At 37.6% G+C, this 14,944-nt stretch overlaps 1 protein-coding gene across 1 annotated transcript; it reads left to right on the forward strand.

Annotated features, from left to right (window-relative positions):
• The first annotated feature begins 1,430 nt into the window (after positions 1-1,430).
• On the forward strand, positions 1,431-14,620 carry LOC137017729 (all-trans-retinol 13,14-reductase). The gene is made up of 11 exons (XM_067382274.1): positions 1,431-1,682; positions 1,912-2,094; positions 2,289-2,530; positions 8,619-8,820; positions 10,697-10,894; positions 10,995-11,114; positions 11,614-11,752; positions 11,849-11,958; positions 12,189-12,355; positions 12,455-12,614; positions 13,833-14,620. The coding sequence occupies exons 1-11, from the start codon at positions 1,523-1,525 to the stop codon at positions 13,976-13,978; spliced, it is 1,827 nt and encodes a 608-aa protein (XP_067238375.1). The 5' UTR covers positions 1,431-1,522; the 3' UTR covers positions 13,979-14,620.
• Positions 14,621-14,944: the final 324 nt, after the last annotated feature.

Consider the following 14,944-nt stretch of genomic DNA (forward strand, 5'->3'; position numbering starts at 1 on the left):
TTGTAAAAAGCCAAAATGCTGAAATGTGGGGGCAAAATAATGCCCAGTCATATGCAAAGAAATTTCACAATGTTCTCAACATGCCAAACATAGGATAAGCTTCAGACAACAGCAATCTGAATTGCTATTCCTGAACAATTGCTTTATATTTTTGAGCAGTAGGCTTATAGTGTTTATGGTTAGCCTATTAAAACGCTAGGATATTTATTATGATGTCTTGAACGCACAACAGCTCAATAAAATATATTAAAATAACACATCCGATCTCTTCTGTCCTAATCCATTAGTTAATTAGCTAAACCATAAATGCTTTCTTAAATGATAAATGTCATTTATTACTCACCCTCATGTCGTTCCACACCTGTAAGACCTTCGTTCATTTTCAGAACACAAATTAAGATATTTTTGATGAAATCTGATGGCTCAGTGAGGCCTCCATTGCCAGCAAGCTAGTTTCCATTTTCATTGCCCAGAAAGCTACTAAAGACGTATTTAAAACAGTTCATGTGAGTACAGTGGTTCAACCTTAATGTTATAAAGCAACGAGAATATCTTTGAAAAACAAATCAAAATAACAAATTTATTCAACAATATGGGTGATTTCAAAACACTGCTTCATGAAGCTTTGAAGCTTCTTTTGTTTCAAATCAGTGGTTCAGAGCGTGTATCAAACTGCCAAAGTCACGTGAACTATTCAAATTTCAAAACACTTATGACGTAACGAAGCCTCTTTTACTGAAATCTGTGAAATCTGGTTTTTTTTTGCAGCACAAAAAGTATTCTCGTCACTTCATAACATTAAGGATGAACCACTTGTCTTTATGTCTTTACTAGCTTTCTGGGCATTGAAAAAGGAAATTAACTTGCTTAACATGTTTAACATATTAAAACTTGCAATAGAGGCCTCATTTAGCCACTGGATTTTATCAAAAATACCTTAATTTGTGTTCTGAAGATGAAGGTCTTATGGGTTTAGAACGACATGAGGGTGACTAATTAATTAATGACAGAATTTTCATTTTTGGGTGAACTAACCCTTTAATTCAGTTATAATGTCTTTATTTAGAGAAGTACTAAATAAATAAATATTCGTTGCAAAATCTAATGAGATGATAACTTCAAACAATGTTTGTATGTATAAGTATATTATGTATGTGTATATATATATATATATATATATATATATATATATATATATATATACATATATATATATATATATATATATATATATATATATATATATATATATATATGTATATTTTCTATCTTTGCTTTTAACTTTTATATTTACTTGCCCCTGGCATTGTTTTATTTGTTGTAATTTGTTCTTTTTTATTTTCTTCTATTTTCTAACCTTCAAATATAGCCTTCATGAAACAAATCTTGTGATTGGTCAGTATCGTCGTCGAAGGAGGAGTCAACACCAAACACGTTTTGTATTGGGAGATGAAAATGGTACGAGGAAGTATATTACAGTATGATTGTACTTCAGCACTAACAACACTTTGCACCTCACAACATGTGGATTGCTGTCGTCTTCATTTCTTTGGCTTTAGTGGCCATTCTCTACAAATATGTGGTGGGAACGGCTGGACCGAACCCTTTTGGTATCGATACGCGCGAGCCGTTGAAGCCCATGGTGTTTGACCGGAAGCTGAAGAATAAAGTCCTGAAACAAGGTCAGTAACACAAATATGAATTTAACCACTACTTTGCTGTCTATTTAGTGTTAATATTGCTGACTAGATAATAGTTTGATTCACAGTACGACGGTACGATTGGTTTATGTTTAACAGTATTACCATTGCTAAATAAAACCCCTTTTCCTGCATTAAATGATTCTGACCCCTATGCGGAGGCATATAAGTTATATATTGCTCAAAAAGTTGCCTTTGTTTCCACATCCAGGCTTCCTGGCTAGTAAGGTCCCCCAGGACTTGGACGCAATAGTGGTAGGCAGTGGGATTGGTGGATTGGCAATTGCTGTCCTGTTGGCTAAAGTTGGTAAGAAGGTTCTGGTTCTGGAGCAACATGACCGGGCTGGAGGATGCTGCCACACCTTCACAGAGCAAGGCTTTGAGTTTGATGTTGGTGAGAATGAATTTTGTACCTCATCAATCTCAACCTGATAATCACTATAAAGTCTTGCTTTGGCAAGGATAAGAACATTTATTGTGTCTTATTAAACCATCATCATAGCCATATATAATTTACCTTCAAAATAGCACACATTGTTTTCCTAACGGTCAGTTTCTGGTGATCTGAATGACTTTTCCCTACCTCAGGTATCCACTATATTGGGGAATTGCTGGATCACAAGCCACTTCGCTGTGTGATTGACCAGTTGACTAATGGGCAGTTGCAGTGGGTGCCACTGGATAATCCCTATGATAAAGTGATCCTGGGTCCACCAGAAAATCGGCGCATATACCCCATCTACAGTGGACGAAAACGCTACATGGACGAACTGAAGAAGTGCTTCCCAGGGGAGGAAAAGGCCATTGATGAATATGTGAGACTTACCAAGGTGAGAAACAAGGATAGATATTAAAATATAGGGGTTGTCTATCAGGTATCAGTGCATATTTTGGTCAAATGGAAGCTGTTTTTATTAAAATACATACTGACCAACATCACGATGGAGAAACACTGTCATAAAAAACGGGCTGATGACTTCCTTGTTCTATGAAGTCCCTCCTTCAGAAATACGTAACGAGTTCTGATTGTGCCAGCGGTTCCTGTGTTGTGATTCGACAGCAGCTTAGCGCTCCTTGCCCGGAAAGGTCACGCCTCTTACCATAACGTGTGCTGCACATAGTTTTACATGTGGATTATTGTGGTTTTGTGCCGAATGAACACAAAACACAATAATTCCCGAGAGACTGAACTCTTCAATCTCCACAAGCGGCGACAGAAAATGTACAACGTTAGCACTCACTCAGAAGAGTACCTCATACGAAAAACAGCCATATACATAAACATAGTCCCCTCTTGTGGCCATTATGTGCACTGCAGTCCAACATTAACTATTGCAGTAAGGATACCACAATTATAATTTTCGGGAACCGAGTTAAACATAAATTGTAACCATTGATTTCTAAGCACAGCGTCCCTGGGAAGGCCAAACAAAGGTGATTGGACTGCGGGATGAAAATAACAGCGTTTCGACGACATGGCGACAAACACACTCTTGTGTATTCCTGTGGGAGCACAACAAGACCACGCCCCCTTTTTTGTGTATTCCTGTGGGCGGAGGTTAGTCAAAAAACTGTTTTAGTGACGTCATTAAAGAAGGAAGTAGAGGGATGTAGTCCAAACTGGCCGTTCGATGTAGGCGACTTCTGTTAAATAAAATATCTTGCTTGGCATTGAACTTTGAGCTTTAAAATTTTACAGATTTTATTTATACTCTAACATCAACATTACACACTAACTAAAGTTTGAAACATGGGATCACGAAGAACGGGACCTTTTAAAGACAATTTTCCTTGGCCATAATGTCAAATCAACACTTGGGAATTAAACACAGGATTTACATTCATGTTTAAATTTCGATGTTTCTGGCCAGAAATACCAACATGTTTGGTACCAACATTTACATGGTCATTTCTGACTCGACCTTTCGCTCATCAGTGAGCGTGGCTTCAGCTGCTGTGGCTGAGACCACTTTTTTTCTTAGGCACGGTGGTGACGCCGGCATTTGGTTCCTCTCCATCTTCTCCAGCATGTGAGGAACCTGGTGTTGGCCTTGGTAGAGACAGAGCAATCGCTCACACAATCTCTTCCATCATTTCAGATTTTGTTGAATGAAGATCGGGAGGTTTCATATGGTCCCCTCGGTACCTTAGGTCAAGCTTTGCGCATTATCCTCTGGATGGTGTCATCACCATATCTGCCTTCCATCTGCTCCAGGATGACACGCTTCAGGTCGGCTGTCAGTTTGGAACCATCACATGACTCCTCCAGCACACCTTCTCATTGGGGCAACATGGAGAGAATGTCTGTGAAGTCCGCTACTGGCTTCAGTGCGTTGTTCACAGATTCCAGAACACTTATGTCTTGCCATGTCAGCTGGGGGAGTGGGCGGCGGCTTTTGTCTTGGGCAAACACACGTTTGATGGCTTGCTCCTGCTCCAGCATTCTCTCCACCATTTGCTGTTTTGAGCCCCATCGTGTTGCACAGTCCTGTCAGTAAAGACGCAGTAAATAATAAAATACATATTAAATAATTTAAACAATAAAGTAATTTTTTTTTACATTATTATTTTTTTTTATATATATTTTTTTTAAATAATTTGTTCGTTGTTAGATAACTGTTTTAAAAATTACCGTGATCAGTGAAGTGCTTAGGGAGTTTAATTTCCACTTGTGCTTTCTGCAGCTCACGTCGCCTTAGCCAGCTGTACGAAAACGCAGTGTTGACTGCCCGGCAAACCCCGAAAGCTCGGTCTGTGCTGGCCCTCTGTTGCGCAAGCGAGTTGTTTATAGCCAGGTTCAAGTTGTGCCCAAATCAAATGGCTGCAATTGGCCGGATGGCTGCAACAATATTCGCCTCATTGTCGGTAGTTATACAGGCAATTTGTTTCTCATGTAGTTTCCAGTCATTAATTGCTTTGCGCAGTGCTTCTTCCAAAATATCTGATGTATGGCTTTCGGGAATGAAGCAAGTTTGTAAGCACTTGGACTGCAGTGTCCGCTCTTTATTTACATAATCCACTGTCACTGACATATAGGGCATCATATTGCAGCTGGACCACATGTCCGTTGTCAGGGCTATATATTCTACATCACCCAGCTCGTTCGTGATGTTACTTCTAACCTTGTTGAAAAGGTTTGGGATAGCCGTCTTTGAGAAATATTTTTGACCTGGCAGCTCGTACTGTTTATCAAAGGTATGCAGCATGGCCTTGAACGACGGCTTCTCCACTGTATTGAATGAAACCAATTTTTTGACCAGGAAGCGAGTTACCACATCTGTCAACTGCCTGAAAATGTGTTATCAGTATTGAACAATGCTTGTTAGCAACTGGAAAAAACTGTAAGTGGAAGGACGCTACTTTTTTTTCCCCTCACGTGCAACATATTGGAAAGCCCAGATGACGAAATTATAGTTTTTAAGAAGAAAAAAAAAAATTATGTAAAGGGATATATTAAAATAAAAAGTGCTTAAAAGTGCACAACTCTTCTTAAGTGGAAGAAAGCTACTTTTTCCCCTTACGTGCAACCTATTGGAAAGCCCGGATGAGTCATTAGTTGGGTTAGTAAAATTACGAAATTATAGCTTTTAAAGGTGCCCAAGAACGTTCTTTCACAAGATGTAATATAAGTCTAAGGTGTCTCCTGAATGTGTCTGTGAAGTTGCAGCTCAAAATACCCCATAGATTTTTTTAAATTAATTTTTTTAACTGCCTATTTTGGGGCACCATTAACAATGCACTGATATACACTCGGCGCCGCCCCTTTAAGACGCGTGCTTCCTGCCACACACAGCTAATATAACCCTCAAATGGATCTTTACAAGATGTTCGTCATGCATGCTGCATTCATGCTTCGAATTATGTGAGTAAAGTATTTATTTGGATGTTAAAAGTTTTATTCTGAGTGAATTTGAGGCTGTCCTCCGTGGCTAACGGCTAATGCTACACTGTTGGAGAGATTTATAAAGAATGAAGTTGTGTTTATGAATTATACAGACTCCAAGTGTTTAAAAAATGAAAACAGCGACAGCTCTTGTCTCCGTGAATACAGTAAGAAATGATGGTAACTTTAACCACATTTAACAGTACATTAGCAACATGCTAACAAAACTTTTAGAAAGACAATTTACAAATATCAGTAAAAATATCATGTTATCATGGATCATGTCAGTTATTATTGCTCCATCTGCCATTTTTCGCTGTTGCTCTTGCTTACCTAGTCTGATGATTCGGCTGTGTGCAGCTCCAGACGTTAACTGACTGCCCTTGTCTAATGCCTTTTTATAATGTTGTGAACATCATGGGCTGGCATTATGCAAATATTGGGGCGTACACCCCGACTGTTACGTAACAGTCGGTGTTATGTTGAGATTCGCCTGTTCTTCTGAGGTCATTTAAACAAATGAGATTTATGGAGGAAACAATGGAGTTTGAGACTCACTGTATGTCTTTTCCATGTACTGAACTCTTGTTATTCAACTATGCCAAGATAAATTCAATTTTTGAATCTAGGGCACCTTTAAGTAGAAAATAGTGTTTATGTAAAGAAATCTATTAAAATAAAAAGTGCTTAAAAGTGCACAGCTCTTTTTAAGTGGAAGAAAGGTACTTTCCCCCCCCCCCCCATCTGTGCAGCTTATTGGAAAGCCCGGACGAGTCATTAGTTGGGAAATAAAATAAATAAAGTAATAAAGTAAAATAACGAATAATAATTATATAATAACGAAAAATTAAAATAATACTACTATATTTTAATGCCTTTAGGAGTTAAAAGAAGAAATGTCTTTATGACAACATGTAGTTGATTGCATGTCCTTTCCCCCACAATCATAGCCACAGACAGGCAGTCATCCAAGAGTGTTGTGACAGTGGTCACCAACCTTTTTAAGCCCAAGATCCCTGACCTCGACCTTTATGAAAGACAAGATCTACTTGATAGAAAAAGACAGCCCAGATTGTATTTAGTATTTTTTTCGTGGCCAATTTAGATTCTGATTTATTCATTTATTTTTACAAGCAAATTGACCGATTCTCATACTGGTTGCAGATATTTATTATTATTATTATTATAAACAAAAATACATAGCCATTTCAAATTAGAGGGAACCACTGCTTTTTAATCACAATCCAAACAAAGATGCTATCACATTGCATGAGCAGTTTTTTTTTTTATTTGAATTAATTGAGATTTAATTTCAAGGTTTAATGCAAAAAAAACAACGGTCTGACTTTATCTTTGTGAAATTATATGTTACACAAAAAAGCTTGAAACAAAAACAGCAGACTGAATGAGACGCAAATTCACTCTCTGACAGCAGGTGGCGCTTATGGAGCAGCAGTGATACAGTGTTTCCTTGGTTACCGCTGTGTAAACAAAGCTGAACTGCGCTAATAATTAGCTACTTTATTCGGAGGTAAGAGGAAAATAAAATGCCATTACCATCAATTTTTTTTCTGAAGACACTAATTCCTTTTATAGATGCATTCATATAACCCTTCACCCCTAATTCAATATTTATATTTTCTTCCTATATTTCGAGCATCGTGAACAGTGAGCTGCTCTGCCTGCTACAGAATTGTCTCCTCTTTGCGTCCGTCTTCAGCATCTCTGGCCTCTTGTTTACGGTCGTTTACAGACTCTGACATGATGTGGGCTATTTACCTTTATCACTGTCCCAGTAGCTACCGAAAATAACAGAAAAATAAATACAAAAATACAGTATAAAGACTGGAGAAATGTAATGTATTTTTGCACACATATTTCTGTTGTTTTCGCGAGCTACAGGAACAGTGATAAAGATCGACCGGTCGATCGTGATCGATGGGTTGGCGACCACTGCTCTAAACACTGCATGCTTGTGCATGAACTTCATTAAAGTTCTGTCCTTTATCACTTTGATTGTTAATGCATTATACTGCATGTAATTAGTTAAAATGCTAGACTTAGGCCCTGTTTCCACCTGGTATTAAGATGCAATTTGGCTGATCGAATCACAAGTGGATGAGGCAAACACATACCCATTTACTCCTGATATTTTAATCCATCTCTTGTCCACTTTCCACCACTTCTGTCCTGATTTCTTCGAGGGGAGGGTCTATGTACCATACCATACCATACCATACCATACCATACCATACCATACCATACCAACTTTATTTATTAAGCACTTTACAACAACCAAGGTTGACCAAAGTGCTGTACAGAAAAAAAAAAACATAAATAAGTAATAACCACACAATAAAAACATTTAAATAACAAAATAAATCAAATAAATACATAAAATCGACAACTTACTAGGTATCAAAAGACAAAGAAAACAGATGGGTTTTGAGAAGGGTTTTAAAAACAGATAAAGAGGTGGCCTGCCTAACATACAAAGGCAGAGCATTCCATAATTTGCAATGGGTGTGGGTAAATGTTTTTTTTTTTTTTTTCAGATCTTTAAATCTAATGGACACCATAAGCTTACACAATTTACATATGAACGTGCCAGGAAATGAAGGGAAAATATGCAGAGAGATCAGCTTTCATTTCTGCCTTAAACCAAACATGGGTCTTCAGCCGTTTTCAAGTTTAAATCCCGCCTGGCTAGCACACTTCCCATAATGTTTACGCAATAGGTCAGTAGGTGGTATTAAGTGGCTGTTTGACCACATGAGAGTTTCCACTATGAAAGCAATCCAGTCAAATGCGTTTTCGACTACCTCTGGAAGTGGTCAAAGTTTACAAGCTCAAAATGTTTTACACCCCATTTACACCTGTATTTAACGTCATCCACTTGTGATCTGATCGACCAAAACATATCTAAATACCAGGTGGAAACAGGGCCTTAGAAACTGATTAGACACATTACAGAACTTCATAAAGACATGGAGTAAAACACAAAATGTAACTCTGATTCTTAATGCACCTGTCAGAAAGTTGGGAATGGCGTATGGTTCATGGTTCTGCTGAAGCTCCTCCCGATTCCTCTGGCAAAGTTCCTGGTGCACACAGGCCTGGCCAAATGCCTCTCTACCTTCTTCCGCTATGCGTCCCGCAGCCTGACGGATGTGGTGAATGAGCTCACACAGAATAAGGACCTGAGAGCTGTATTGTGCTACATCTTTGGGACCTACGGTGAGATAATCTGGCTTTATTGGAAATTAAGATATCAGTTTGTTGTTGCATGTCTACCCTTTGTATTTCTAGGGAAAATAAAGGGATAAAGGGATAGTCTTAAAGGGATAGTTCACCAAAAATGAAAATTTAATGTTTATCTGCTTACCCCCAGGATGTGGGTGACTTTGTTTCTTCTAGGGATGGGAATTTTTCCAAAGTATTGTATTCGAATATTTGGGCTCGTAAAAAACGAATATTCGAATATTGTTTATTTAAATTACGTTAAATGAGAAAGATGTTATTTTTTTATATTCATCAAGATTTTATAGCCATTTCTGAACAAGCTTACGATTAAGCAATATACACAACAAGCTTACATTATATCTTAAGGTTTTATTTGAGTTCAAAGCATTAATATGTGCGAACAAAAAAAATTAAAGAACAAAAGCATTTAAGCTCAAGCAGCGCGAACGGGAAAAACACTAATAAAGCAGACAGCGCCAGTTATCGTACATAATACACCCGAGTCAGTATATGGTTATCGTGTTTATATTGTTTCATATGTTCATGTTGAGAAAAACCATAATATCCACATGCTCGGGTGAGAAAACAAGCTGCAGATGTCGCAGAAACACAAAGATAAGGATAATATATAACGGTTTGCTAGGCTAAGTTTCTAACAGCAGCACTTTGTTTTCCTGTCGTGAATGCAGTGATGGACAGCTGTCTTTCCTCATTCGACGGGTGTTTTGATTTCATGTGCTTTCTCACTATGGTGGTGATATTATGATAACTCAGTTTCATTAATATATTTGATCAAAAGTAATTCCATTGTGTAACATCATTTTTATCCAATTAATTCCAAACTTTGCGAGGCAGGCAACAACATTTTGTGACGATCAAATAAAATAAACATGTCAAACACGCTCCACAGCGCCACCCGGTGCATTTAGTTATAACATCGAGTTTTAGTGCTCAGGATTTATCATTGCTGGCCGTAAATGCGGTGAATCCAAGCAAAATTGTAAAATTTGAATAGTATTTTTATTTTTCAAATATTAATTACAGAACAAATATTCGAATGTTTGACTATTTGTGCACAAGTGCACGCCCCTAGTTTCTTCATTAGTACACAAATGATGATTTTTAACTCCCAACCGTTGTGGTCTGTCAGTCGTATAATGCGTGTCAATGGCAACGCCATCTATAAGAGTAAAAAAACATGCACAGACAAATCCAAATTAAACCCTGCGGCTCGTGACGACACATTGATGTCCTAAGACACGAAACGATTGGTTTGTGCGAGAAACCGAACAGTATTTATATCATTTTTTACCTCTTAATACACCACTATGTCCAACTGCTCTCCAAATCTGGTTGGTGAGGTCTGAAAATGCGTACTGATGACGGAAGTGTTCTCTTGTGCTTTGCTTCAATGAGCGCGAGACATCACTTCCCTTGTCAGAGTGCATTTAGACCACACTAACCATATGCTCAAGGCAGTTAGACATAGTGGTGTTTTAGAGGTAAAAAATTATATAAATACTGTTCGGCTTCTCGCACAAACCGATCGTTTCGTGTCTTAGGACATCAAAGTGTCTTCACGAGCCGCAGGGTTTCATTTGGATTTGTCTGTGCATGTTTTTTTGACCCTCATAGACAAAGTTCCTATTGACATGCATTATACGACTGACAGACCGCAACGGTTGGAGTTAAAAATCATCATTTGTGTTCTACTGAAGAAACAAAGTCACCTACATCTTGGATGCCCTGGGGGTAAGCAGATAAACATCAAATTTTCATTTTTGGGTGAACTATCCCTTTAATAAGAGTTGGATGTTTATGGGTGTACATAGCTCACAGCTACTGACTACTATTTGTGTTTGGTAAACAGGTAAAATGCCCAAAGAAGCAAGCTTTTCCATGCACAGTTTGCTTGTGTGCCACTACATGAATGGTGCCTGGTTCCCAAAGGGTGGTGCTAGTGAGATCGCCTACCACATGATCCCCATCATTGAGAAGGCAGGAGGTGCTGTGCTTGTTAGAGCACCTGTCAACCGTATACTCCTCAACGACGCTAAAGAGGCTATTGGTAACATGATTCAATTTAAATGAGACATTTGCAAGACATGCATGTTTAAAGATGTTTTCTGTGGATTTAATAACTGGATTGTTTTGTTGGCATTCCGCAGGTGTGAGTGTTCTGAAGGGTCAGGAGGAGGTGCATGTACACGCTCCCATAGTGATTTCAGATGCTGGAATCTTTAATACGTACCAGCATCTCCTGCCTAAAGATGTGCAGACTATGCCTGGTGAGCGATACTACAACAACAACATATTTTTAGATTGTTATTAATGCTGTCAAAATTAACATGTTAATTTATGCAATACATTTTTTTCAGTTTAACACGTTAAAAATATTTAATGCAATTAATGCAATATCCATTTTTTCCCATCATCCTTTAGCTAGCATTGCATTATATGATCACGCTATCATTCATTCAGTGCTATTTAACCATTCAAGCATGAGAAGATGCAAAAAAGAACTTATATCTGTACTGATATACAGTATACGGTGCGCTGTCTGTGAATCTCCTGTATGTGTGACAGACTCATACGACTCATGCACACAGAAAGCCGCTTCACCGTGCCGGCCGCATTCAATTCTCTTTCGCGTTTGAACAGACAAAAACACACAAAGTTATGCCCAAAATGCCCGCTTTGTTTAGTATTCTCTTTGCTGTGAAGTTTGTACAGTATTTCTTTTAATGTGAGCGTACTGTATGGTCTTTTTGTGATGGTACTGTGCAGCGATCCAAAAACAGTTGAGTATGGTGCAGCATGGAGATGGTGGTCTCAGTATTTTCATCGGTTTGGATGGGACAAAGGAGGAGCTGGGCCTAAAAGCAGACAATTTCTTTATCTTCCCTGAGAACAATTTGGATGAGCTGTGAGTGTGAACCTACCAATATTTTGTGTATACTTCAACCATTTTTCTAAAAACAGCACGGCTCTCATTATGTGCACATGTCTGCTGTTCTTCCAGGATGGAGGGTTACATGAAGGGGAGCAGGGAAGAATCTTCTAAAAGTGTCCCTATTATTTTTGTGGCCTCTCCCTCTGCCAAAGACCCAACTTGGCCAGAAAGAAAACCAGGTAGAGAGAAAAAAAGTAGATAAAACGATATTCACATCTGGATTTTTTTTTGTTTTGTTTATCTGCTCACAAGTAGGCAAAGATACATGTGTAAAATGGATCCAAAGTGTTTTGAGCTTGTCCACATTTGACCACACATGTAATCAAAACAATTATTACAGGTTCTCTACTAAAATAACTGACAATTCTGCTTGATGCATCATCAAAATCCATATATGTTTTCCCTACAGGTAAATCCACTGTGACTGTTGTTAGCTTTGCTAACTATGAATGGTTTGAAGAGTGGAAAGATGACAAAGTGAAGAACAGAAGCACAGATTATAAGGAGCTGAAGCAGGCGTTCATAAATAACATATTAGAAGCAGTGACTGAGGTCTTTCCTAAGATCAAGGACAGGGTATGAACTCTACAAACACGGTCTTTGTCTCTAAATTGCATTTTTTTCCCTTTTGATTCAGTTTTATTATACACTCTTTTTGTCTGTCTCTATCTGTAGATTGAATATGTGGATGCAGGCACCCCAATCACGAATCAGCATTATATTGGTGCTCCTAAAGGAGAGATCTATGGAGTCGATCATGGAATTCCTCGCTTCAACATTGAACTAAATGCCATCATCAGACCACAGACACCCATTAAAAACCTCTTCCTCACAGGTGATTGCATCTGATTCTGTCTTTTTGCCTTAAAGGGTGTGACTTTCGTTCATCTTCGGAACACAAATGAAGATCTTTTTGATGAAATCTGAGAGCTTTCTGTCCCTCCATAAACAGCTACGCAACTGACACTTTGAAGCTTTAAAAGGTACATAAAGAGTTTGTAAAACTGATCCATATGAACTTAGTGGTTTATTCCAGATTTTCTGAAGAGGCATGATCACTTTTAATGATGAACAGATTTAATTCAGGCTTTTATTCACATGTAAACATTCATCAACTCGCACATCAGTTGTGGTAAACGGAAGCTTGTTTGCTTGACATGCAAGAACCATTGAGGTTCATTTTTGTGTTTCGCAGCATGCTTGAGCTTCAGAAAGAGGTTTGTTCTCATGCATCAAGCAGGGTCAATTAAGCTTCTGTTTGTTCGCTGATAAATGTTTATATGTGAATAAAAGCCTAAATTCAATCTGTTTATCATATAAAGCGATCGTGTCTCTAGATAATTTGGACTAAACCGCTCAATTCATATGGATTAGTTTTCTCTTTATGAACTTTTGAAGTGGTATTCATCTAGCTGTTCTGTAAAGGGACAGAAATCTCCCAGATTTCATCAAAAAAATCTTAATTTGTGTTCTGAAGATGAACGAAAGTCTTACTGGTTTGGAACAACATGAGGGTGAGTAATTAATGACAGAAATTTCATTTTGGGGTGAATTAACCCTTTAATGCAGGGTTTCATAAACTTTTTTGTCAGCTGAACTGCTTAGTACTTGGAGTACCCCTTGAGATTTTAAGTTAAAACTTCAATAATTATCGACACATTTGCATGTTCACGATTCTCTGATGTTGATAATAATAATGTTAATAAAAATAGTTATAATAATCATTAATAGTAGTAGTAGTTATGGAAACTGACACAGTAATTTCATTTTTACTTTCTTTACTCTGAAAGACGCAGTACATCAGACTATAGTTATTTAATTCAACTGCAGACTTTTATTTGATAATCATCACGCGCTTTTCATGAACTCACGAAACCCTGTTTGGGAAAACTTCCTTAATGTGTGCAAGTCCATACAGTATAGTTATACCATCCAAAAGTATATTTTGAGACTTAGGCCATGCCTTGCATCGTTTTGTATTTGCTGTTTAAAATGAAGAAAAGGCAAAGTGCATTTCAATGAATGTCCTGAGAAATCTGCACTTTACTTGCAGGTCAGGATATGATGTTGTGTGGTTTTGCTGGAGCATTGGCAGGAGCGCTCACGTGTGGTTCTGTCATCCTGAGCCGTAATCTTCATCTAGATTCCGTCGGTCTTGCCAGAAAAGTCAAGAATTGCAACAAGAAGAAGAAAGAATAAGTATCAGTAACACGTAACCTTCATAATCATTCAGATGTGCATATATATATATATATATATATTAGATATGGCTCCGGAGAAGAACAGAGGGAGGATTTGTGTGATTATTAAAAAATTAACCACTGCACAACCTAACAGTAATGCAGAGTTAACCAAGTGCCTTACTGGTTTAAAACTACTATGATTTCAAATCTACTTTTAAAGGGAAACAAATCAGATTCAGTTAAATGTTTTTACTGTAATGCACTTAATCAAGGGTTTTGTAAAAACTGCTTTGCACTTTTCCCAAACCTGTTTTTGTGTTTTGTTATGTGTGTGTTTTTTTTTTTTTTTTTTACTGTATGAAAAGCAGAAGACAGATGCTTAGCACTGAGTAATTTGGGTTTTTGTAATGAGTATGAACTGAAATTTTATTTGCACTTAGATTTGATTAATTATTGTGGATCTAGGCCTCTAGGTCTGTATAAAGGATTTACATGCAAATGACATATTGAAGAAGCTGTCTGATGATGGCATGTGCACATTTACCTGTGTGTTTTACTGCCTTTTCAAGTTGCAGACTTGTAAATGTGCTAATTAATATACAATGGATGCTTGTGCATATGGAATAAATGTGTTCATTTGAAGAACAAATCACTGTGTGGAATGTATGTGGTTTTACATCAAGGGGGCTGTGTGTGGCTGCAAGTCTCAAAATGGAAGATATTGTATTTGATAAATGCATTTGTCGTCTAATCATCAGTACCTGGTAAGAAAAAGAATGATAATCTTAAACAAGCCTAAATTCAATCATTAAGAACTAAATTTTGCATTTTTATGTGTCTAAAGGCATAGTCCAGGTATTAACATATGTAGGTTTTTATTTTATTTTATTTATAGCCTACAATATTATGATTTTTGTCGACATTCTCAGTGCATAAATGTACATTTTTCCACGTGAGAAAATAGGTTTTCTTAAATAGTTGA

This window comes from Chanodichthys erythropterus, chromosome 3 (assembly GCF_024489055.1).
Source record: "Chanodichthys erythropterus isolate Z2021 chromosome 3, ASM2448905v1, whole genome shotgun sequence".
In the NCBI taxonomy this organism is placed as follows: domain Eukaryota; kingdom Metazoa; phylum Chordata; class Actinopteri; order Cypriniformes; family Xenocyprididae; genus Chanodichthys; species Chanodichthys erythropterus.

Coding starts and splice junctions, on each gene's coding strand:
- LOC137017729 (XM_067382274.1), top strand. CDS start 1,523: ATGTGGATTGCTGTCGTCTTCATTTCTTTGGCTTTAGTGGCCATTCTC. Junction 2,095..2,288: donor AGGCTTTGAGTTTGATGTTG/GTGAGAATGAAT, acceptor TCCCTACCTCAG/GTATCCACTATATTGGGGAA. Junction 11,115..11,613: donor AGATGTGCAGACTATGCCTG/GTGAGCGATACT, acceptor GGTACTGTGCAG/CGATCCAAAAACAGTTGAGT.